This window comes from Ranitomeya imitator, chromosome 1 (assembly GCF_032444005.1).
Source record: "Ranitomeya imitator isolate aRanImi1 chromosome 1, aRanImi1.pri, whole genome shotgun sequence".
Lineage (NCBI taxonomy): Eukaryota > Metazoa > Chordata > Amphibia > Anura > Dendrobatidae > Ranitomeya > Ranitomeya imitator.
This window is the reverse complement of record NC_091282.1, coordinates 260535706-260562597: the sequence shown is the minus strand read 5'-3', so window position 1 is coordinate 260562597 and position 26892 is coordinate 260535706. Positions and strand designations below refer to the sequence as shown.

At 44.1% G+C, this 26892-nt stretch overlaps 1 protein-coding gene across 2 annotated transcripts in view; it reads right to left on the bottom strand.

Moving 5' to 3' along the window:
• AACS (acetoacetyl-CoA synthetase) overlaps nucleotides 1-26892 on the bottom strand; it is a 185412-nt gene that overhangs the window by 43775 nt on the left and 114745 nt on the right. For both annotated transcript variants that reach the window (XR_011319189.1, XM_069756034.1), the window contains exons 10-13: nucleotides 24617-24741; nucleotides 10693-10757; nucleotides 8210-8332; nucleotides 6506-6619 (exon numbers count right to left, since the gene is read on the bottom strand). Coding sequence is in view for 1 of the 2 variants with exons in the window: in XM_069756034.1 (XP_069612135.1) it covers nucleotides 6506-6619; nucleotides 8210-8332; nucleotides 10693-10757; nucleotides 24617-24741 (427 nt within the window). In the remaining variant the exon portion in view is untranslated. The remainder of the gene's footprint in view (nucleotides 1-6505; nucleotides 6620-8209; nucleotides 8333-10692; nucleotides 10758-24616; nucleotides 24742-26892) is intronic.

Below are 26892 nucleotides of genomic sequence, written 5' to 3'. Positions count from 1 at the left end.
GTTGTTCTATAACTTTGGTCCTGTACAGAGCGATACTGTTTTTTTTTTTTCATTAATTTATTTTACAAGTACTGTCACACCTCTGTATTATTCCTGTACTAGAACACCACTGCATATCTATACTATTACACCTCTGTATGATATATGTACTATTACACCACTGTATTATACCAGTACTATTACACCTCTGTATTATCCCTGCACTATTACACCTCTGTATTATCCCTGTATTACACCACTGTATATCTGTACTATTACACCACTGCATTATATCTGTACTATTACACCCCTGTATTATCCCTGTACTATTAGACCTCTGTATTATCCCTGTATTACACCACTGTATATCTGTACTATTACACCACTGCATTATACCTGTACTATTACACCACTGTAATATCCCTGTACTATTACACCTCTGTATTATCCCTGTATTATCACACTACTGCATTATACATGCACTACCACACCAATGTATTATCCCTGTAGTATTACACCTCTGAATTATCCCTGTACTAATACATCTCTGTATTATCACACCACTGCATTATACCTGTACTACTACACCATTGTATTATCCCTGTACTATTACACCTCTGTAATATTCCTGTACTAGTACAACTCTTATCCATGTACTATTACATCTCTGTATTATACCTGTATTATTACACCACTGTATTATATCTGTACAATTACACCTCTGTATTATATCTGTACTATTACACCTCTGTATTATACCTGTACTATTACACCACTGTATTATACCTGTATTATTACACTGTGAACACCCTCACAACACCACTGTATTATCACACCACTGTATTATCCCTGTACTGTTACACATAAGTATTATCCCTGTACTATTACACCTCTGTATTACACCTGTACTATTACACCACTGCATTATTCCTGTACTATTGCACTTCTATATTACACCACTGTATTATATCTATACTGTTACACCACTGTATTATCACTGTACTACTACAACTCTGTGTTATCCCTGTACTATTACACCTCTCCGTGGGCGGCACCATAATAACACCCCGGCAGCAGGCGCGCTGTCTGGGTGTTATGTTTGACTCTGATCTCTCCTTCACCTCCCATATACAATCTCTTGCCCGCTCGTGCCGCTTACACCTAAAGAACATCTCTAGAATCCGCCCTTTTCTCACCATGGAGACAGCTAAAACCCTCACTGTCGCCCTGATCCACTCCCGCCTGGACTACTGTAACGCTCTATTAATTGGCCTCCCCCTCACTCGATTTTCCCCTCTCCAGTCCATCCTTAATGCAGCAGCCAGGGTCGTCCATCTGGCTAATCGTTACTCGGACGCGTCCGCTCTTCGCCAGTCGTTACACTGGCTACCCATTCATTACAGGATACAATTCAAAGTACTTGTTCTCACCCACAAAGCTCTCCACAGTGCGGCACCCCCTTACATCTCCTCCCTCATTTCTATCTATCAGCCTAACAGACCACTGCGCTCTGCAAATGACTTTCGATTAACCTCTGCACTAATCCGTACCTCCCACTCCCGACTCCAAGACTTCTCCCGTGCTGCGCCAATCCTCTGGAATGCTCTGCCCCAAGATATTAGGACCATCCATAATTTGCATAGTTTTAGGCGCTCGCTCAAAACACATTTGTTCAGAGCGGCCTATCACGTTCACTAATCAAAGTTATGTTATGTTTGTGTGTGTGTAGCCCATTCACTATCTCCATCTATTCCCCAACCCCTGAAGATGGCTGGACCATCATCGTAAATACATCATTGTAAATACACACCTGTACTTTGCATCTCCCCCACCTCATTGTAGATTGTAAGCTCTCACGAGCAGGGGCGTCTTATTCATGACTGTAATCGGCGGCCCCACGTGACCGCATACAGGAGAAGGTGCGGCCAGGAGAGGACGCTGCGAGGGAGCCGGGTGAGTATTTTAATCACAGCGGGGGGGAGGGGACCTGGATCTTGATTTTACACACAATTATTCATATCTTGTCTACAGCAAACGCTGCTGCAGGGAAGATATGAATGGGGCTTCAGCACCAGATGCAGGGGACGGTGCGTGTGGTACCCAGTGGGCACACGGCGGCACACGTGTGCCGCACGTGTGCCACACTGATGTGCCACAGAAACGCACCGGCACACGGACACGGATAATTCCAGTACCGATTTTTCCGGTACCGGAATTATCTGGACGTGTGAGACTGGCCTTAGTCGGGGCCTCGGTACTTCTCAGCCCTTATTCGCATTCATGTCATTAGACATATGGTAAGGTATTAATTCTAGAGGTTGGAAATGTCCCAAATAGAGTCACCGTAACGTGGTGGGATGGCTTTTACATTTTTAAGTTAAAAATTATGTTAACCAAGCACCCTAAATTATTTTCATGCACTATTGCTATTTATTTACTGCAGGGAAATTGCTCATTTTCTTTTTATCCTTTTCACATTAAACTGGACATATGGTGCAATAGTGGCTACAGAGTAGAATAAAACTTCTTTTCCTTCATTTCGTCTCACCGATGCAGAGATATTAGCAATCAAATATTTGGCACCTAATCAGTTAAATCTTCCACTTGCCATTAATTCCACAGCGCTTTACAGATATCATCGGCACTATCTCCAATGGGGCTCACAATCTAAATTCCCTATCAGTATGTCTTTGGAATGTGGGAGGAAACCGGAGTACCCGGGGGAAACCCACGCAAACGCGGGGAGAACATACAAACTCCTTGCAGATATTGTCCTAGGTGGGATTTGAACCCAGGACCCCAGCGCTGTAAGGCTGCAGTGCTAACCACCGAGTCATGATGTTAAATACAAAGTTTTAATGTATTTATGCAAATATTAAATCCTTGAATGTTTAGCATGAATAGTACAAATGGACTGTATGATTCAATGCAAAATATTAACTCTTAAGTAGATTTATATTACTTAAGTGGCATTTTTCAGAAATTTTGTAGCTATAAGTTACTGTATTTAAAAAAAACAAAACAAACTGATTATTACTTACCCTCCCGGGGTCCAGTGCTTCCACCGCTGCTCTAGTCTCTGTCTGCAGCACTGACATCATTTCGACAACACTGCAGCCAATCAGTGAGCTCAGCAGCTTCTGCCTGAGATTGCCTGCAGCGTTGTCGACATGATGTCAGTGCTGCAGACAAACAAAGGGTGGGGTATCAGTGGAGGCACTGGACCTGGGGAGTATAAGTAATACTCTGTTTGTTTGTTTGTTACTCTTTTTTGTAGCTACTGCCAAACTTTTTCAGAAAATGCACAAACTCCTTTAAAAACACCTTTACTCGTGTTCTTTAATAAGCTTATGTGCCAGCCAATCTAAAACTACCATGAACTCTAGACTACACTTAGATGAAAATCAGCAGACTTTAATGAAAGGGTCTTCATTACCACTGATAAAATACAGATAAAAGTAGCTGCTCCCTGGGGAATGTTACATTTGCATTCCTTCCAATTTCACCAATCACATTACAATTATTCATCCCCCATTAAAAATCTAATTTTAATCAACTGAAAGTGCTACATAAAAGTGTATATATTATATAAATTGTGCCTGGAAGCAAGACCTTTGGGGGCTCACTTACAAGCCCAAGTTATCAAGCAATTTTTAAACACTCTACAGTTTGGCAAAACGTCAGCGCAGTTATCATATATTAACGCCAAAGGATACAGACTCCAGCACAAGGTCACACAACTAGTCCATCCAAAATCTATCTTCAGCTTTAAAGGAAATCTGTCATCTGGTTTTTGCTGCTTTATCTTAGTGCAGCATAATGTAGAGACATAGACCCTGATGCCAGCAATGTGTCACCTACTGCGCGGCTTGCTATAGTTTTGATAAAAATCTCTATTTTATCAGCAAGAGATTATCACTAGAGGACTAGAAACCTGGTGCCAGGCAGTCCTCCGTGTTTCTGAGTTCTATATTACCCAGCCTCCACCACTGATTGGCAGCTTTCTGCCTATGCACAGTGTACACAAAAAGTTGTCAGTCATGGGTGTGGACAGCTCAGAGAAACAGTAGATCTTCAGCAGATAAAATAGCGATTTTATGAAAACTGCCGTAACCAGTTCAGTAATTAATACATCGCTGGAATCAGGGTCTCATTTTGGCACACATCACAAACTAAGTCATGCCTGCTTTCTAATTAAGGCCCTCTCACAGACTTCTTTGGCCAAGTCACAACCCCTGACGACCAGGGCGCATAAGTGACTAAATTAATGATAAATGAGGTCAAAGCATGCACAACAGTTCCTATACAAATTACTTTAGTAAATTTTTGCCACTGATTTATCTAAATCTGCCAAAACATAATTTCCAGTGGGTGGGCCAAACACTTAGAGGTAGGGTGTAGCTTGAGACATATGGATGATATCAGGAGGGGTGGAAGATGTCCCTGCACAAACCTACAACAGTGATGTCACAGTATAGGGCTTCTGCACATGGTGATGTCACAGCATAAGCATAATTCACAAAATACAAGGATAATAGACACAGTGACATCATATCGGGGGAGAAAACACAGATTGATGCAGACTACAGGGTTACTGCATATAGTGATATCATTGTGTGTACGAATGATGGATTGTGGCATCAATCTTTGTTTTATGTCACCCTGTTCATTCATCTAAGCATTCTGACATCACTGTGTGAATTTTGCTTATACAGTAAGGCTGTGTGCACACATTGCTGATTTTTCGCGTTTTTTCGCTATAAAAACGCTATAAAATTGCAAAAAAACAGCATACATTATGCATCCCATCATTTAGAATGAATTCCGCAATTTTTGTGCACGTGTTTTTTTCCGCAAAAAAAAAAAACGCATCACGGTAAAAAACGCAGCATGTTCATTAATTTTGCGGATTTTTTGCGGATTTCCCACTATATAATGCATTGGGAAACGTCTGGAAAAATCTGCAAAAAAAAAAAAAAAGGCACAAAAACCGCACCAAAAATGCGAAAAAAACGCATGCAGATTTCTTGCAGAAAATTTCAGGATTTTCTCAGGAAATTTCTGCAAGAAATCCTGAACGTGTGCACATAGCCTAAGTCATATACGGTGACATCACTATATTATACTTATGCTGGGATATTACTGTGTGACCATCCCATTAGTATGACATCGCTGTGTCCCTTATCACTGTTTATTGTGACATAACTGTATGAATTTTGCTTATGCTATGACGTCACCATGAACATTAGTCAAACATGGAGACATCACTATATTTATGCTGAGACATTACTTTGTGCATTATTCATGTACTGTGATGTCACAGTGCACATTATGTCACTGCTATAATTGTGGGTGCACTGTCACTGCTAGGGCTCGTGCACATGACCAATTATCTCGGACGAGTTCCGTGGTTTTCATACACAGCACTCGTACCCATGATATCTTATGGGGCTGTGTACATGTCCTACTGGAGACATGTTTGATTTTGATCTCATTGTTGGATCAAAACCGGAAATGCTGTAGCTATATTCACACTATCAGTGTTTGGTCAGTATTTCACCTCAGTATTTGTAAGCCAAAACCAGGAGTGGAAACACATCACCATTTCTGTATTTATCACCCAGTGCTGGTTTCGGCTTACAAATACTGAGGTAAAATACTGACCAATTACTGAAAGTGGCCTTAGGATGAAAACGGTGTTGTGAACCTCCCGCACTTTATTTCATTACTGTGAATGGTGGAGGAGGGCCCCACTTCTAGGTCTGGTGTGAAGCCCCTCGCTTACATTTTATGCCTGAGACCTATTAAAGAGGAACTCCCTCTGCACGCTGAAGACGCCATTACAAGTAAAGAGAGGAAGTGCTCTTACACATGACTAATGCCTGGCAGACTGCCCACAAAGGAGCACTACATGAGCATCTCATGGCACGCCACAGATATTTTATGACTGAAGTCAACTCTTTCACGTTCAAGGTCATTCTCATTGCTCAAATGAAAAATATCCAGTGGAAAAGTTCACAATCAGTCCTCATGACAATAAATCAATGGTAAAGGTCGGTCACAATGTTCTCCTGCTGCCACCCCCTGCTGCCATAAGAAAAGGATGAGGAGACTGCACCAAATTAATAAAAAAAAAGGAGAGAAGCTGTGCCTGCCCGCAGTCTGGGGTCCATAAAATATATTGTTTGAAGCTACAGTCACAATGAATGCACTCATGTAAACAGCAGATGTCATTTACGAGGGGGCTTCTGTGACATCTTGTGATAAGGCTGGCACGTTCATCACACAACGGGGACTGTAGCAACAATTCATACATTAATTTCCAATATACTTTACCATGGCAGCTGGCAAATTTCTACCTCTTCCAGTGCGCCACTTCTGCTCTTAAGCGGCATAACACGATACAAAAGCTTGTGAAGAATGAGACAGGTTATTGCAGGTACTTACAATATAGGACGGTATATTCCAATATGGGTCTTATGGAAAACAGCATAAAATTTATAAAAAAAATAAGACGAGAAATCACCATTTTCATTCCATGCCTCTATCCCCATTGCAAGATTTCGGGCTTGGATTTCCCCTCTGTAAACAGGAATGTTGTGATTTTGTCCCATGAAACAAGATATAATATCCGTGCCACCTAAAAAAAAAATATATATATATATATATATATATATATATATATACAGTCATTAACCTCGTTTGTAATATATATTGTATGAATGAATAAATTAATTAAATGATATAACATACTCTCTAATTACTCATAGCCTCATGGTAGATATAGTAGATTATTCAGATCAGACGTACATGGACTTGAAGAGAGTGCGTAGATGTGGGAGATGTTAGCGCAGATCTCCCCTATACTGCACATCCTCAGACAAATAATATAAATATCGCATTTTAGATAGGGGATTGCATTACAAAAGTGTAATCTACGGTATTTTCCACCATCTTGATAAAGCCTGAGATAGATGCCAACATCAGACATGACTGGTGTATGACCAGGAGTCACAAAAATACCAAAAAAAACCCCCAAAAACTGGAGTTGTAACCAATGTATTTTACCCTGTAGGAAGCCATTTATAGATCGTGTCAGCAGGTATATGCTGTCTTATGCAAGAGTAATACAAAGTTGGAGTAGAGACTTCAATTCTAGAACTGGGCCACTTACTTGGCTTCTTGCTGCAATAATGATAAAACACGACTTTATCTGCTGCTGCTCTGCAAGTCCTCTCAATAATAAGTTACTAGTAGTCTTCTATTATCAGGACCTCAGACTGATTTACATGTTTCTGCCTACACTGTGCATAGGCAGAAAACTGCCAATCAGTGGCACAGGCAGGGTTAGGCACAATCTAAGATTGAGAGGACTAGCAGAGCTGCAGCAGATAAAACAGAGCTTTTATCAAAACTACAGCATGGAGCCCAGTAAGTGACACAAAACAGGAATCAATGTCTCGGTCTCTATGTTAAGTTGCCCTCAAATTGGAAAGCATAAATGTTTGGGAAAGGTCGACTCCAGTGGAATTACAAAGTTTACAAACATTTTTCCCCATGATCACTGCCTTATCTCATACATGACCAGGTCAGAGAACATGCAGATAGGTCTCCTTTTGTTAGACCATGTACTTTTGTAAGCAGCATCTTTACGTTTCGTAGTACTTTACAGAATAACCTTCAATAAGTGGATATAATTAAAAATAAAAATCAAGGATTTGCACTTGTACCAAATCTTCTTTATCCTTCTATAATGAGCTACAGAAACTCGGAGGCAGATGTTAATTAATGTACTTTTACAAACTACAAAACACACGCAAGTGAAGAACTCATTTCCCAGTTGGAAACTGCTACATATATCATATTTAATCAGGAGATTGTATTGGTTTTGCTTATAAAGGTTAACTACGTAAAAACTGGAGCAACCAAAAAGTACAATTAATGAGTGAAAATATCAAACGGCGCCAAAATCCCGCTAATTAAACATTACACGTCCTCTCCTATTAGTATACCTTTGAGAAAATAACAAACGTGAGAAGCGCAGAGACTGGTGGTTCGCACTGGGGGCCTGGACTAGATGTTCTCCTGTGGTTTTCATCGGCTATTTTCCACAGATACCAAACACAAACTGATACGTTCATTGGCTGAAGAAGGCCCTTGTGTCGAGATTGAAAGAATATGTTGTCGCCATATCGAGGCAGTGTTAGATCACAGCTTCTCATATACTTACCAGAGATGGAGCCGAGGAGGACATGATTCTTTATGTGTTCATACACATAATCGTAGCTTTGTGGCTTCAAAGGCGATCCCGTTGACAATATTGTATGAAGAGTCTGAAGACTGTGCGTTTCACCTGTTAACAATCCATGATATTTTCAGTTACTTCTTGTCTGATCACACTACAGGCATTATACGCATTTGCTGTATGATTTGTCATCTCATCCATTATTCAGATTTCATTTGCCCTTAGAACCATCATCTGTCGACACTGGCATTCTCCTCTCCTAGGCAGGTTTCACATGTCCGACAGTCACGTTCTGAGAACCGACTGCAGTGCCCAGACTGATCCCCGTAACTCCAAAGTCAAACTCAATAACCTCGTCGTGAATGCCCAAGAGGCTAATGAGTTTGGTCAGGAGCTCCTCGGGTGATCCGGGCCTGAATCTTAGTCTGGTTTCACATGACCTAAAAAGTGAGATGTAAGCGAGGTAATTGTAATCTGTAAATTCCTAATCTGCATCACTAGTACATGTGAGTCTATAAATTCTTATCCTTCTTATTTGCAGACACCACAAGGAAAACACAGTCACTATGTCCCATAAAATATCAACCTTTATTAAATATATATAAAATACGTAACAAAAGAACAAGCACATTCAGTAAAACGGGGCTGGTAAGACCAACTATATTGCAACACCACCATACACAAAGGGCTACATGGTACCCCCCACAGCATCAGCACACAAAAAATAATAATAGTAAAGTAGTTTATAACACATAGTGTGAACGGGAATATGGGCCTAAGTACGAATATCTAATGGAAATAGCCTACAAGGATCAGCGATGGACATGAACAAACAGTATACTGCTAATGCAGGTGGGCACAAGAGCCCAATATGTCCACAGCTAATCCTATGCAAATACACATATATAGGAATGGCCACATATATTGCCCGGGTATTTACCTAAAGTGCGCCAGCAAAAGGGGGATCCAGAGCCCACCCCGACGCGCGTTTCGGAGCGCTACAACGGCTCCTTCCTCAGGGTGCCCCCTGACGAAGGAGCCGTTGTAGCGCTCCGAAATGCGCGTCGCGGTGGGCTCTGGATCCCCCTTTTGCTGGCGCACTTTACCCTGAGGAAGGAGCCGTTGTAGCGCTCCGAAACGCGCGTCGGGTGGGCTCTAGATCCCCCTTTTGCTGGCGCACTTTAGGTAAATACCCGGGCAATATATGTGGCCATTCCTATATATGTGTATTTGCATAGGATTAGCTGTGGACATATTGGGCGCTTGTGCCCACCTGCATTAGCAGTATACTGTTTGTTCATATCCATCGCGGATCCTTGTAGGCTATTTCCATTAGATATTAGTACTTAGGCCCATATTCCCGTTCACACTATGTGTTATAAACTACTTTACTATTATTATTTTTTGTGTGCTGATGCTGTGGGGGGTACCATGTAGCCCTTTGTGTATGGTGGTGTTGCAATATAGTTGGTCTTTCCAGCCCCATTTTACTGAATGTGCTTGTTCTTTTGTTATGTATTTTATATATATTTAATAAAGGTTGACATTTTATGGGACATAGTGACTGTTTTCCTTGTGGTGTATTAGGATTCCTGTTTTACAGTTGTCCCTGCTATTTTGGTCCTTACATACACACATACCACATTGTATTTTGATGACAGTATTAATTATTGGTATTATTGAGTGTGATCTAGGTGTGTAATATGTGTACTACAATTTCATTATTTATTTGTAGACAGTAAATATTTCATTGCTGTTGGGGTGTCGAAACTTTTTTTTTTTGTGAACAGCAAATGTACCTAATTATACCCAAATAATTCTCTCACTTCAACATCATCCCTCTTACATCCATACCCAATAAATATAGATTTTTTTCGATGATGTATTTTTTCTGCGCTGATTTACAGACTTAGGCCGGGGTCACACTTGCGAGTGCAATGCGTGAAACTTGCGCGAGTCTCTTGCCTCAATGCCCAGCACTGCCGCCAGCACTTGGGTCGGGATCGTGCGGCTGTATGCATTTCTATGCAGCTCAACACTCCGGTCCAGGTGCCGGCGGCAGTGCCGGTTATTGAGGCGAGAGACTCGTGCGAGTTTCTCGCATTGCACTCCCAAGTGTGATCCCGGCCTTAGGCCTAATTCACACATCAGTTTTTCATCAGTATTTTAAAGCGAAAACCAGGAGAGGCTCTAAAAATCTTTTTTTTTCTTTTTCATAAGCTCCACTCCTGATATTTGCTTACAGACAGTGAGGAAACACTGACCAAACAACCAGCCATAACAGGTGATCATTAAAATACTATGTCATTCAGATCTCACAGATAGTAGGGATCACCAAAAATTCAGGAACTCCTCTACTGGGCAGACTGGGAAGCTAGTTAGAACAGTTCCTACTCTGGTGGACCTAGTACTTCCATGAATCATATGATCAGCTAATCATTTCAAATATATGATAGGAAGAAACTTACGAGGTTTAAGGTTTTTCTCCTCTAGCACAGACAACCACTTGGCTCCAGTCCCCAGAATGGTTATCCTGTAAAAAACAAAGCCCAGGCTTGAAAATCTAAAGAAATCTAAGATAACTTACATAGGAGAAAACTGGTTAGTTTATAAGTCTCATTATGATGGACTGGCATTCTCCACAAGGAGAAACTTTACCCTTTAGAACCCCTGTCTGTGGGCTCTCATACAGCCAATTCAGACCCCTTGCTTTGCACTGATGAGGGGCAAAGGACCCGAAATGCATGTCTGCAAAATGGAGTATCTGGTTTGGCTCCTTATCCTAAGTCATGTGGCACGTCTCTGTAAAGGGAATCTGTCACTAGGTTTTTGCTACCGCATCCGAGAGCAGAATAACGTAGGAATGGAGACCCTGATTCAATAATGTATCACTTAGTTTACTGGGTGCAGCAGTTATGACACAGAGGTATTAGATATAGCAGAGCTGAGAAAGCTGTCCTCGCCAACACCAAAGCTTTCTGTGTGCATTGTATATTAACAGTAAGCAGTGGAGGGGGCCTGACAACCAGCGCGGCTCAGTGACTGAAACTCGAATGCTGCCGAGGGATAAAAGTTTATTTTTTCCCCACAGCGTTCAGGTAAGTGAAGGCTATTAACCTGCAAATTAACCCCACATCTGCAGGTTAATCTGGTGATAGGTTCCCTTTAACATCTTCCCGACATGCGTCGCACATATACTGCTCTGCGGAGCCACGTTCCCACAAACAGCAGTATATGTATGGTGGCACGATCGTGCAGCCTTACACTGAGTGTTGCGGCGATCGCGTGCGGGTGTCAGCTCTGCGTGAGAGCTGACACCCCGCAGCAATGGCCACGATCGGTGCTAGCCTCAAACAAGTGCAGCAAAACCTGAACTATAATAAGGCGTTACTTCGTTTCTGAGCTTTGCACTGTGCCTCAAAAGCAGTTTTCGATGACATGTGGGGTATCGGTAAACTCAGAAGTTGCACAACAAACTTTGGGGTCCATTTTCTCCTTTTGCCCTTGTGAAAATACAAAATTTGTAGCTAAAATTTTTTTTTATTTTCACAGCTTAACGTTATAAACTGTGAAGAACATGGGGGTTCAAGGTGTTCAATACACATCTAGATAAGTTCCTAAAGGGCTCTAGTTTCCAAAATAGGGTCACTTGTGAGGGGTTTCCACTGTTTAGGCACATCAGGGGCTCTGTAAACATGACACGTCGTCCGAGCCCTGCCGTACAAACATTTGTTTTTCTCCACATATGAGGTATCTGCGCACTCAGGAGAAATTGCAAAACAAATTGTATGGAGACATTTCCCCTGTTACCCTTATGAAAATGCAAAATTTGGAGCTAAAAAAAGATTTATCTGGGGGAAAAAAATCGGATTTTGTTATTTTTACGGCTCTACATTATAAGCTTCTGTGGAGCACCTGGGGGTTCAAGGTACTTAATACACATCTAGATAAAAGGCTCTAGTTTCCAAAATGGTGTCACTTGTTTGGGGAGTCCACTGTTTAGGCACATCAGGGGCTCTCCAAACATGACATGGAGTCTGCTAATTATGCCAGCAAATTTTACATTCAAAAAGTGAAATGGTGCTCATTCCCTTCTAAGCCCTGCCGTGCACCCAAAGAGTAGATTTCCACCACATATGGGGTATCGGCATGCTCAAGAGAAATTGCACAACAACTTGTATGGTCCATTTTCTCCTGTTACCCTTGCAAAAGTTAAAAAAAAAAATTAGGTCTTGGTTTTGCAAATTTTCTTGTTGAAATGAGAAATCACTGGTCAACTTTTAACCCTTACAACTTCCTAACCAAAAAAAAATAATGTTTAAAAAAATTGAGCTGATGTAAACTAGACATGTGAGAAATGTTATTTATGAACTATTTTGTGTGATATGACTCTGATTTAAGGGCATAAAAACTTAAAGTTTGAAAATATACGCAAGTCATGTCAAATAAATTTTACCACTGTCATGAAGTAAATATGTCACGAGAAAACAGTGTCAAAATCAGTGGGATCCATTGAAGCTTTCCAGAGTTATGATTTCATAAAGTAACAGTGGTCAGAATTGTAAAAATTGGCCTGGTGAGGAAGGTGAAAACAGGCTTTGGGGTGAAGGGTTTAGAAACAAGTAGTTAATTTGTAAGAAAACAAACAACGCCTCCATGACTTGAATCAATTTATAGGTATTCATTTTAATGAATATGGAAATGCCGACTCCGTCTGAACGTGCCTCCTCAACATGGCATACACCACATGGATGCAATATGGATGACCCATCGGCACATGGCACCCTCACCGATCAGCACCACCAGTGGTCAGATGTAGAGTTGAGCGACCTTGACCTTTTTAGAGTCGAGCCGGGTTTCGCGAAACCCGACTATCTCAAAAGTCGGGTCGAGTGAAATCGGCCGATTATGACGTAAAGTCGGGATCGACCGAAACACGAAACCCAATGCAAGTCAATGGGGCAGCATAGTCGGCAGTGAGTGGGGGCCAGGAAAACACCTAGAGTGCCCATTTTAATGTCAAAACCATCCATTCTTCTTAATGAAGCTTGTCAAGCGTAATTTACCTTACAATAAATGGAAGGCATTTGAAATTGGGGGTCATTTGGCTAAAGTTGTGTGGGGTAGGGCTGGTTCAAGTAATTAGTGGGCCCAGGAAATCTGGACCACGTCACGGCAGTGGAGCAGGGAGAGGTAAGTATTTCAACTTTGCAAGTGCTGTGATCCTGAGCAAGCAGGGGGGGCCCACTTGTTGGCATTGGCACTGGCACAGGGCCCCTCAAAGTACAGCGGTGTGTTTGCACGGCGGGGGCGCCTCCCACCGGCAGCAACACTTTTGCGTACTATGAGAGGCCCTGTGCCAGTGACGTCGCCAACTAGTATTCCTCCCCCCACCTGATGAAGGAACCTGCACTTTCATCTGCACCTTCCTCTTTGTCCCCGTGTAAGGTGGTATGGTATGCGAGAAGAGCAACCTGACTTTCAGCAGGGTCACAATGTTGTTGTGTAGCATGCACGGGGAATGTTGCGTTATGGGTCAATGTACCAGCAGACTCATCTATCACTGGCTGGGCAATGGGCACGATGAAGTGGAAACACAGATATAGGCCCAAAGAATAAAGTGGGCTAAATGCAGTTCAAAATTGGTAACACAGGAATAACCAGGGGGCATTGCAGTGGAGGACAACTGGAATGAGAGGCTGACACAGAGAGTAGGGCCAAATCAGTAAGTAGTCGAAATGCAGTTCAAAATTGGCAACCGTAGTAAACAGGCGGCACAGCTTTGTTCAGTGGAGGAGAACAGCAAGGAGTGGCAGACACCGATAGTAGGCCCCAACCCAACTAGTAGGCCAAATGCAGTCTAACATTAACAACTACTTAACGAGAGCCTGAAAATGGAATTTCAGGACAGGAAACCAGGAGAACAGCAAGGAGTGGCAGACACCGATAGTAGGCCCCAAACCAACTAGTACGCCAAATGCAGTTGTTCCATTTAACCACAATTTAATGAGAGCCTGAAGATAGAAGCTCAGGAAAGGCAACCTGGGGAACACCTTGGAGTGTAACACACCATCTCTCTCCACCCCATACCCATTTTGTAGGCCTAATGCAGTGTACTTTTCTACAACTACTAAACGAGAGTCGGAAGACCGAAGCAATGGCAAGGAAACCTGGGGAACACCTTGGAGTGTAACACACCATCTCTCTCCACCCCATACCCAATTTGTAGGCCTAATGCAGTGTAGTTTCCAAGAACTACTAAACGAGAGCCGGAAGATCGAAGCTCAGGAAAGGCAACCTGGGGAACACCTTGGAGTGTAACACACCCTCTCTCTACACCCCATACCCAATTTGAAGGCCTAATGCAGTGTAGTTTCCAAGAACTACTAAACGAGAGCCGGAAGATCGAAGCTCAGGAAAGGCAACCTGGGGAACACCTTGGAGTGGAACACACCCTCTCACTACACCCCATACCCAATTTGAAGGCCTAATGCAGCGTAGTTTCCAACAACTACTAAACGAGAGCCGGAAGATCGAAGCTCAGGAAAGGCAACCTGGGGAACACCTTGGAGTGTAACAAACCCTCTCTCTACACCCCATACCCAATTTGTAGGCCTAATGCAGCGTAGTTTCCGACAACTACTAAACGAGAACATGAAGATCGAAGCTCAGGAAAGGCAACCTGGGGAACACCTTGGAGTGGAACACACCCTCTCTCTACACCCCATACCCAATTTGAAGGCCTAATGCAGTGTAGTTTCCAAGAACTACTAAACGAGAGCCGGAAGATCGAAGCTCAGGAAAGGCAACCTGGGGAACACCTTGGAGTGTAACACACCCTCTCTCTACACCCCATACCCAATTTGAAGGCCTAATGCAGTGTAGTTTCCAAGAACTACTAAACGAGAGCCGGAAGATCGAAGCTCAGGAAAGGCAACCTGGGGAACACCTTGGAGTGTAACACAACGTCTCTCTACACCACGGAAGGGCTGATTCTTAGGAAGGAAGGCTGTTGGAAATAAGCATTGCGCGTCCGAGGGTGATTATATTCTTATTAGGTATATACTCACCCTCGGACGCGCCCTGCTTCTTTATTTGGAATGAATGTTTATTTGCAATGTGGTGTTGACTTTCTCTATTATTTTGGTAATTAATGATTTTATTATTTTCATTGTTTTGCATCTTCTCGGCAATAATATAAAGAAGACGCGACAGGACAACACTCGGTGGATGCCATATGTGTGTTTTCAATTGAAAAAACCTTTCAGTTAACAACTTGCAGGAGAAACTAATTGTAGCTGGTGGCCATTTTTAGTACTGTACCAGATTTTAGTTGTGTGTTTGTTTTTAATGTTAAAATGTCTGCATTTGATATCTCTCCAGTATTTTCTTTTTTGTAAGCAAAATACTTATTTTTATATTTTCTGATGTTGGTTCCAGGGGTACACGGGCAGCAGTGCCCTGGTCAGTGTAGTAGTAGTTGAAAGAATGGACCGCAGACAGGCATCGAAGGCCTAAAATAAAAAAATTGGGCTGGCTGTATGCAATTTTAAATTGGTTCCAGGGGTACAGGGCAGCAGTGGTGTGGTCAGTGGAGGCCTAGTGGAAGGAGTGACCGCAGACAGGCATCGAAGGCCTAAAATAATAACACATGGCTGTAGGCAATTTTAAATTGGTTCCAGGGGTACACGGGCAGCAGTGGTGTGGTCAGTGGAGGCCTAGTGGAAGGAGTGACCGCAGACAGGCATCGAAGGCCTAAAATAATAACACATGGCTGTAGGCAATTTTAAATTGGTTCCAGGGGTACACGGGCAGCAGTGGTGTGGTCAGTGGAGGCCTAGTGGAAGGAGTGACCGCAGACAGGCATCGAAGGCCTAAAATAATAACACATGGCTGTAGGCAATTTTAAATTGGTTCCAGGGGTACACGGGCAGCAGTGACCTGGTCAGTGTAGTAGTAGTTGAAAGAATGGACCGCAGACAGGCATCGAAGGCCTAAAATAAAAAAATTGGGCTGGCTGTAGGCAATTTTAAATTGGTTCCAGGGGTACACAGGCATCGGTGGTGTGGTCAGTGGAGGCCTAGTGGAAGGAGTGACCGCAGACAGGCATCGAAGGCATAAAATAATAACACATGGCTGTAGGCAATTTTAAATTGGTTCCAGGGGTACACGGGCAGCAGTGACCTGGTCAGCGTAGTAGTAGTTGAAAGAATGGACCGCAGACAGGCATCGAAGGCCTAAAATAAAAAAATTGGGCTGGCTGTAGGCAATTTTAAATTGGTTCCAGGGGTACACGGGCAGCAGTGGTGTGGTCAGTGGAGGCCTAGTGGAAGGAGTGACCGCAGACAGGCATCGAAGGCCTAAAATAATAACACATGGCTGTAGGCAATTTTAAATTGGTTCCAGGGGTACACGGGCAGCAGTGACCTGGTCAGTGTAGTAGTAGTTGAAAGAATGGACCGCAGACAGGCATCGAAGGCCTAAAATAAAAAAATTGGGCTGGCTGTAGGCAATTTTAAATTGGTTCCAGGGGTACACGGGCAGCAGTGGTGTGGTCAGTGGAGGCCTAGTGGAAGGAGTGACCGCAGACAGGCATCGAAGGCCTAAAATAATAACACATGGCTGTAGGCAATTTTAAATTGGTTCCAGGGGTACACGGGCAGCAGTGGTGTGGTCAGTGGAGGCCTAGTGGAAGGAGTGACCGCAGACAGGCATCGAAGGCCTAAAATAATAACACATGGCTGTAGGCAATTTTAAATTGGTTCCAGGGGTACACGGGCAGCAGTGGTGTGGTCAGTGGAGGCCTAGTGGAAGGAGTGACCGCAGACAGGCATCGAAGGCCTAAAATAATAACACATGGCTGTAGGCAATTTTAAATTGGTTCCAGGGGTACACGGGCAGCAGTGGTGTGGTCAGTGGAGGCCTAGTGGAAGGAGTGACCGCAGACAGGCATCGAAGGCCTAAAATAATAACACATGGCTGTAGGCAATTTTAAATTGGTTCCAGGGGTACACGGACAGCAGTGGTGTGGTCAGTGGAGGCCTAGTGGAAGGAGTGACCACAGACAGGCATCGAAGGCCTAACATAACAAAAATGTCAATACAATGGTATTGTCAGTGGCAGGCATTGAAGGATGTCAGCGCATAGACTAAACATTGGTGGAGCTGTGAGATAATTTTGCAAGTGGTAGAGCACTGTTTGAGCTGGGGTGGGGGGAAACTGTCTTGTGGCCGGCGGTACAGGCCCAGGGCCCCTCATATTACAACGGTGTGTCTGACGTTGGGTGCGCACCACCACCGCCAGAGACACTTTATTGTACTAGGAGGGGCCCAGTGGCAGTGCCGTCGACCAAAAGCGGGCTCACCCACCTCTTCAGACAAACTGCACTCTCACGGGTGCTGTCGCCAAGTGTCGATACCACGGCCCCGTGTGGGGAGTTTGGCCATTTAGTGAGGTGTAAACATGTCGTATGCTGGACAATCAGGTGCTGAAAATTACGAGATTGGAAAAGGCATTCAGAATAGTCCACAGGCAAGACCTTTTCATAGGAAAGCTAGGTGTCAGCCGGGCAAGGTGGGGCAAAAGATTTCGAAATCCAGTTGTGGTTCATTTTAATGAAGGTTAGATCATCTACATTTTGGGTAGCCAGACGAGTCCTTTTTTCTGTTAGTATTGAACCTGCAGCACTGAATACTCTTTCTGATAGGACACTAGCTGCCGGGCAAGCAAGCTCCTGCAATGCATATTCTGCCAATTCTGGCCAGGTGTCTAATTTTGATGCCCAGTAATCAAATGGGAATGACGGTTGAGGGAGAACATCGATAAGGGATGAAAAATAGTTTGTAACCATACTGGACAAATGTTGTCTCCTGTCACTTTGAATTGATGCTGCAGTACCTGTCCTGTCTGCGGTCATAGCAAAATCACTCCACAACCTGGTCAGAAAACCCCTCTGGCCAACGCCACTTCTGATTTCTGCCCCTCTAACTCCTCTGGTCTGCTGGCCCCTGCAGCTCGTGTGAGAACGATCACGGGCGCTGTGTGCAGGGAATGCCAGAAGCAAACGGTCAACAAGAGTTGATTGTTTGGTTGCTAATATTAGTTCCAAGTTCTCATGTGGCATTATATTTTGCAATTTGCCTTTATAGCGAGGATCAAGGAGGCAGGCCAACCAGTAATCGTCATCATTCATCATTTTAGTTATGCGTGTGTCCCTTTTGAGGATACGTAAGGCATAATCCGCCATGTGGGCCAAAGTTCCAGTTCTCAAATCTGCGGTTGTGCTTGGTTGAGGGGCAGTTTCAGGCAAATCCACGTCACTTGTGTCCCTCAAAAAACCAGAACCCGGCCTTGCCGCGCCACCAATTTCCAGTGGCCCCGGAAAAGCTTCCTCATTAAAAATATAATCATCCCCATCATCCTCCTCGTCCTCCTCCTCCTCTTCGCCCGCTACCTCGTCCTGTACACTGCCCTGGCCAGACAATGGCTGACTGTCATCAAGGCTTTCCTCTTCCTCAGCTGCAGACGCCTGATCCTTTATGTGCGTCAAACTTTGCATCAGCAGACGCATTAGGGGGATGCTCATGCTTATTATGGCGTTGTCTGCACTAACCAGCCGTGTGCATTCCTCAAAACACTGAAGGACTTGACACATGTCTTGAATCTTCGACCACTGCACACCTGACAACTCCATGTCTGCCATCCTACTGCCTGCCCGTGTATGTGTATCCTCCCACAAAAACATAACAGCCCGCCTCTGTTCGCACAGTCTCTGAAGCATGTGCAGTGTTGAGTTCCACCTTGTTGCAACGTCTATGATTAGGCGATGCTGGGGAAGGTTCAAAGAACGCTGATAGGTCTGCATACGGCTGGAGTGTACGGGCGAACGGCGGATATGTGAGCAAAGTCCACGCACTTTGAGGAGCAGGTCGGATAACCCCGGATAACTTTTCAGGAAGCACTGCACCACCAGGTTTAAGGTGTGAGCCAGGCAAGGAATGTGTTTCAGTTGGGAAAGGGAGATGGCAGCCATGAAATTCCTTCCGTTATCACTCACTACCTTGCCTGCCTCAAGATCTACAGTGCCCAGCCACGACTGCGTTTCTTTCTGCAAGAACTCGGACAGAACTTCCGCGGTGTGTCTGTTGTCGCCCAAACACTTCATAGCCAATACAGCCTGCTGACGTTTGCCAGTAGCTGCCCCATAATGGGAAACCTGGTGTGCAACAGTGGCAGCTGCGGATGGAGTGGTTGTGCGACTGCGGTCTGTGGACGAGCTCTCGCTTCTGCAGGAGGACGAAGAGGAGGAGGAGGGGGTGCGAACGGCTACAGCCAACTGTTTCCTAGACCGTGGGCTAGGCAGAACTGTCCCAAACTTGCTGTCCCCTGTGGACCCTGCATCCACCACATTTAACCAGTGTGCCGTGATGGACACGTAACGTCCCTGGCCATGCCTACTGGTCCATGCATCTGTTGTCAGGTGCACCTTTGTGCTCACAGATTGCCTGAGTGCATGGACGATGCGCTCTTTAACATACTGGTGGAGGGCTGGGATGGCTTTTCTGGAAAAAAAGTGTCGACTGGGTAGCTCGTAGCGTGGTACAGCGTAGTCCATCAGGGCTTTGAAAGCTTCGCTTTCAACTAACCGGTAGGGCATCATCTCTAACGAGATTAGTCTAGCTATGTGTGCGTTCAAACCCTGTGTACGCGGATGCGAGGCTAAGTACTTCCTTTTTCTAACCATAGTCTCATGTAGGGTGAGCTGGACTGGAGAGCTGGAGATCGTGGAACTAGCGGGGGTGCCGGTGGACATGGCAGACTGAGAGACGGTGGGAGATGGTATTGTTGCCACCGGTGCCCTAGATGCAGTGTTTCCTACTACGAAACTGGTGATTCCCTGACCCTGACGGCTTTGGCCTGGCAAAGAAACCTGCACAGATACTGCAGGTGGTGCGGAAAATGGTGGCCCTACACTGCCGGAAGGGATGTTGCGTTGCTGACTAGCTTCATTGGCCGAGGGTGCTACAACCTTAAGGGACGTTTGGTAGTTAGTCCAGGCTTGCAAATGCATGGTGGTTAAATGTCTATGCATGCAACTTGTATTGAGACTTTTCAGATTCTGTCCTCTGCTTAAGGTAGTTGAACATTTTTGACAGATGACTTTGCGCTGATCAATTGGATGTTGTTTAAAAAAATGCCAGACTGCACTCTTTCTAGCATCGGATACCTTTTCAGGCATTGCAGACTGAGCTTTAACCGGATGGCCACGCTGTCCTCCAACAGGTTTTAGCTTTGCCACGCGTTTTGGGCAAGATACGGGCCCGGCAGATGGAACCTGTTGCGATGTTGATGCCTGCTGCGGCCCCTCCTCCTCCGCTTCAGAACTGCTGCCGCCTGCACCCTGTTCCCCCAATGGCTGCCAATCGGGGTCAAGAACTGGGTCATCTATTACCTCTTCTTGTAGCTCGTGTGCAACTTCGTCTGTGTCACCGTGGCGGTCGGTGGTATAGCGTTCGTGATGGGGCAACATAGTCTCATCAGGGTCTGATTCTTGATCAGCACCCTGCGATGGCAATGTTGTGGTCTGAGTCAAAGGACCAGGATAGTAGTCTGGCTGTGGCTGTGCATCAGTGCACTCCATGTCAGATTCAACTTGTAATGGGCATGGACTGTTAACTGCTTCACTTTCTAAGCCAGGGACGGTATGTGTAAAGAGCTCCATGGAGTAACCCGTTGTGTCGCCTGCTGCATTCTTCTCTGTTGTTGTTTTTGCTGAAGAGGACAAGGAAGCGACTTGTCCCTGACCGTGAACATCCACTAACGACGCGCTGCTTTGACATTTACCAGTTTCACGAGAGGAGGCAAAAGAGCTAGAGGCTGAGTCAGCAAGATAAGCCAAAACTTGCTCTTGCTGCTCCGGCTTTAAAAGCGGTTTTCCTACTCCCAGAAAAGGGAGCGTTCGAGGCCTTGTGTAGCCAGACGACGAACCTGGCTCCACAGCTCCAGACTTAGGTGCAATATTTTTTTTCCCACGACCAGCTGATGCTCCACCACTACCACTACCCTCATTACCAGCTGACAATGAACGCCCCCGGCCACGACCTCTTCCACCAGACTTCCTCATTGTTTTAAAAACGTAAACAAACTAATGGTATTTGTTGCTGTCACACAACTTACACGGTGAGCTATAACTTCAGTATGATTTAGCTACCCCTTTACAGGTGGGTGAGACCACAACGAAAATCAGCCACAATGTTACACACTCTGTTGTTGTTGGCAACAAATGAGATGGCACACACGCAGGACTGTCACTGAAGCGCAAATGTAAATATTTATCTCCCACTGATTTGTGTTTGTTTTTTTTAAAAGGGAGACTTCAGAAAAAAAAAAATTTAAAAAAAAATTATTTTTTACAGAAGAATTTATAAAACAAATAAAATGAAATGATTGTTTCAGGGAGAATTTAGAAAACAAATAAAACAAAAAATAGGCTTTCTAGGGCCCACTGAGTGACAGATGACGCACACAGGAGTTAGGAGTGGCACACAAGCCCAGAGGCCAATATTAATCTCCCACTGATTGATTTAGTGATTTTTTTCAGGTAGATTTTGGAACCCAAATCAAGCAAAAAAATTAATAGGCTTTCTATGGCCCACAATTGGGGAGAGAGAGATGGCACACCCAGGAGTCAAGACTGGCACACAAGCAGAAGGGGCAATATGAATCTCCCACAGATTTTTTTTTTTTTTTTTTTTTTCAGGGAGACTTGAGAGAAAAAAAAATACAAAAAAATGATTTTTTTCAGGAATAATTTAGAAACCAAAGAAAATAAAATGATTGTTTCAGGGAGAATTTAGAAAACAAATAAAACAAAAAATAGGCTTTCTATGGCCCACTGAGTGAGAGATGGCACACACAGGAGTAAGGAGTGGCACACAAGCCCTGAGGCCAATATTTTTCTCCCACTGATTGATTGATTGATTTTTTCAGGTAGAATTAGGAACCCAAATCAACCCAAAAAATAAATAGGCTTTCTATGGCCCACTATTTGTGAGAGAGATGGCACGCTCAGGACTGGCACACAAGCCCAGAGGCCAATATTAATCTCCCACTGATTGATTTATTGATTTTTTCAGGTTGAATTTAGAACCCAAATCAAGCAAAAAAATTAATAGGCTTTCTATGGCCCACTGTGTGAGAGATGGCACACACAGGAGTAAGGAGTGGCACACAAGCCCTGAGGCCAATATTTTTCTCCCACTGATTGATGTTGTGATTTTTTCTGGTAGATTTTGGAACCCAAATCAAGCAAAAAAATAAATAGGCTTTATATGGCCCACTGAGTGAGAGATGACACAGACAGAGATGGCACTCTAGCAGAAATGTCAATCTTAATCTCCCACAAAAAAAAAAAAAAGGGAACTGTCCTTCAATTACTATCTCCCTGCAGTAATCTCAGCCAGGTATGGCAGGCAGCAATAAGGAGTGGACTGATGCACAAATTAAATAAAAAGTGTGGACAAACAAACAAGATAGCTGTGCAGAAAGGAAGGAACAAGAGGATTTGTGCTTTGAAAAAAGCAGTTGGTTTGCACAGCGGCGTACACACAGCAATGCAGCTATCAGGGAGCCTTCTAGGGCAGCCCAATGAGCTACAGCGCTGAGGAAAAAAAAAAAAAAAAAAAAAAAAAAGGAGCTTCCACTGTCCCTGCACACCGAAGGTGGTGTTGGGCAGTGGAAATCGCTACAGCACAAGCGGTTTTGTGGTTAATGGACCCTGCCTAACGCTATCCCTGCTTCTGACGAAGCGGCAGCAACCTCTCCCTAAGCTCAGCTCAGCAGCAGTAACATGGCGGTCAGCGGGAACTCCCCTTTATAGCCCCTGTGACGCCGCAGACAGCAAGCCAATCACTGCAATGCTTTTCTCTAAGATGGTGGGGACCAGGACCTATGTCATCACGCTGCCCACACTCTGCGTTTACCTTCATTGGCTGAGAAATGGCGCTTTTCGCGTCATTGAAACGCGACTTTGGCGCGAAAGTCGCGTACCGCATGGCCGACCACGCACAGGGGTCGGATCGGGTTTCATGAAACTCGACTTCGCCAAAAGTCGGCGACTTTTGAAAATGTTCGACCCGTTTCGCTCAACCCTAGTCAGATGTAAAAGGTTGTGGAATAGAACAGCACAACTCCATCAACTAGGGGTTGTCAGGTCCATATTCATCAGCTGATTTGTACAACCAGGCAACTGCCATTAAGGTTATGTTCCCACAAAGAGCTTTTGCTGCTGCATATTTTCTGTACCTATTAAATAAATTAGGGTTCTGTGTTCGTACGCTGCGCTTTTTACACAGTGAAAATACGCAGCGTCAAAAACTCATCGTGGGCACACACCCTAAATATTTGATGGTGATGTGCTCTCCTGCTCCACAACTGTTTACAACCGGCCGCCACCAGAGATGAGATCCACTGAGCGGTGGGGTAGTCGTGTGTCAGGACGCCACCAATCTGAAAACGATGACCTCTCCGCAGGGTAGCTGGCTGGTTTTGCAGCTCAGTTGGGTACAATTGCTGGGCAATAATCAGGTAGGCAGTCTACTGTAACAAATCGAATTGACATGGGCTAACGTTAACATATATTCATCTGCCATATAACACAGAGGTTATTATAATATATCCCACAATTAGAATAACTAGCTCTTTTAGAGAGAACAGACAATTTGAGAAAGTAAGATTTGGACCGCCATGGTTAGCCCACCAGTATTTCTTAGATTTGATTAACCTTTCTCTAGAAAGAGTCATCTCTGTGGGACATAACCTTTCATCCGAGCTCTCAGCTAAATGTCACTGGGAAAATACTGCAGAGACGTCAAGGCAAAATTAAATAAGCATAATGAGTCATTTACTATAAGCTTACAATGTATGATCACGTGGAGAGACACCGGAATAGTGCCAGCACTCCGGCTAGGGGCTGCCAAGCTTCAGCTGGAACCTGAATCGGTACAATTACACACGTCTATATATTTTAAGTACAAAATGGTGTGTTAATCCATCTTCATATAAAGTGGGTGCTTTACGTTTCTGCATTGTACTTTCTACAACAATATATCACGAGTGGTAGGCGATAAAGCAAGTGCCGGTAATATTTCCTGAACTCCTCAAGTATAAAGTGAATGCCTTCACTTCTAATCATGTAGCAACTATAAATCATTGAATATGGCCATGCGGTAGTGGATCACGTAGTGAAGTCCTGAACTAGAGGTTAGTATAGGGAACTTTAGTAAAGAAGACGCTTTAAAGGCATCTTCGTGCACTGGGTTATTTTCTGCCTCTCCTAGACAGAGTCATTCTGATAAGACCATTCTGAAGAAGTAGCCCTTTTATCTACTTTACCCCAGCCGGTCCACAAGGTCCCACAGCACATTCGGACTCGGCACAAGAGGAGAGCCATCATAAAGCACCAGGGAGGCTCCGGTGGCAACTGCTGTAACTAGCCAATTCCACATCATCCAGCCAGCCTGCACGGAAAGACACAAATTGTAAGAAAATCTGTATGGGATAGTCAAAAAGCAGTTGCCACATCTGCAAGCAGCCCTAATTTCAAGGGTCTATTGCTCACTTAACCAGATAATGGCACTGTCACGATCATCTTTCACCTAAGATCATAACTAGAATAAAATGACATCCGCTAGTAGTTTCCACACCAAGAGGAGACTGGTGAGGGAGCCAAAGGATTATATATTCATATATATATTCATATATATATATACACACACATACATATACTGTGCTCGTCATGAGCATCTATGTCTCTCTTAATGCATCCCATTATTTTATTAGCCTTGGCAGCAGCTACCTGGCACTGGTCACTAAGTTTGAGTTTGGTGTCCACCCAAACCTTTTTCAGTTGTACCTAATGTTCTATAGTTTAAGACATACAGTGGGGCAAAAAAGTATTTAGTCAGTCAGCAATAGTGCAAGTTCCACCACTTAAAAAGATGAGAGGCGTCTGTAATTTACATCATAGGTAGACCTCAACTATGGGAGACAAACTGAGAAAAAAAAATCCAGAAAATCACATTGTCTGTTTTTTTAACAATTTATTTGCATATTATGGTGGAAAATAAGTATTTGGTCAGAAACAAAATTTCATCTCAATACTTTGTAATATATCCTTTGTTGGCAATGACAGAGGTCAAACGTTTTCTGTAAGTCTTCACAAGGTTGCCACACACTGTTGTTGGTATGTTGGCCCATTCCTCCATGCAGATCTCCTCTAGAGCAGTGATGTTTTTGGCTTTTCGCTTGGCAACACGGACTTTCAACTCCCTCCAAAGGTTTTCTATAGGGTTGAGATCTGGAGACTGGCTAGGCCACTCCAGGACCTTGAAATGCTTCTTACGAAGCCACTCCTTCGTTGCCCTGGCGGTGTGCTTTGGATCATTGTCATGTTGAAAGACCCAGCCACGTTTCATCTTCAATGCCCTTGCTGATGGAAGGAGGTTTGCACTCAAAATCTCACGATACATGGCCCCATTCATTCTTTCATGTACCCGGATCAGTCGTCCTGGCCCCTTTGGAGAGAAACAGCCCCAAAGCATGATGTTTCCACCACCATGCTTTACAGTAGGTATGGTGTTTGATGGATGCAACTCAGTATTCTTTTTCCTCCAAACACGACAAGTTGTGTTTCTACCAAACAGTTCCAGTTTGGTTTCATCAGACCATAGGACATTCTCCCAAAACTCCTCTGGATCATCCAAATGCTCTCTAGCAAACTTCAGACGGGCCCGGACATGTACTGGCTTAAGCAGTGGGACACGTCTGGCACTGCAGGATCTGAGTCCATGGTGGCGTAGTGTGTTACTTATGGTAGGCCTTGTTACATTGGTCCCAGCTCTCTGCAGTTCATTCACTAGGTCCCCCCGCGTGGTTCTGGGATTTTTGCTCACCGTTCTTGTGATCATTCTGACCCCACGGGGTGGGATTTTGCGTGGAGTCCCAGATCGAGGGAGATTATCAGTGGTCTTGTATGTCTTCCATTTTCTAATTATTGCTCCCACTGTTGATTTCTTCACTCCAAGCTGGTTGGCTATTGCAGATTCAGTCTTCCCAGCCTGGTGCAGGGCTACAATTTTGTTTCTGGTGTCCTTTGACAGCTCTTTGGTCTTCACCATAGTGGAGTTTGGAGTCAGACTGTTTGAGGGTGTGCACACGTGTCTTTTTATACTGATAACAAGTTTAAACAGGTGCCATTACTACAGGTAATGAGTGGAGGAAAGAGGAGACTCTTAAAGAAGAAGTTACAGGTCTGTGAGAGCCAGAAATCTTGATTGTTTGTTTCTGACCAAATACTTATTTTCCACCATAATATGCAAATAAATTGTTAAAAAAACAGACAATGTGATTTTCTGGATTTTTTTTTCTCAGTTTGTCTCCCATAGTTGAGGTCTACCTATGATGTAAATTACAGACGCCTCTCATCTTTTTAAGTGGTGGAACTTGCACTATTGCTGACTGACCAAATACTTTTTTGCCCCACTGTATACTAAAAGCAGGCATGGTAAAAGCAAAAGGAGTAACATCTCAAAACTGAAAAAATCCCCAAGAAGCACTGTGGAATACAATCTGAGATATGGGTGGACAGGCATGCAGAGTGCCAGTCTCAC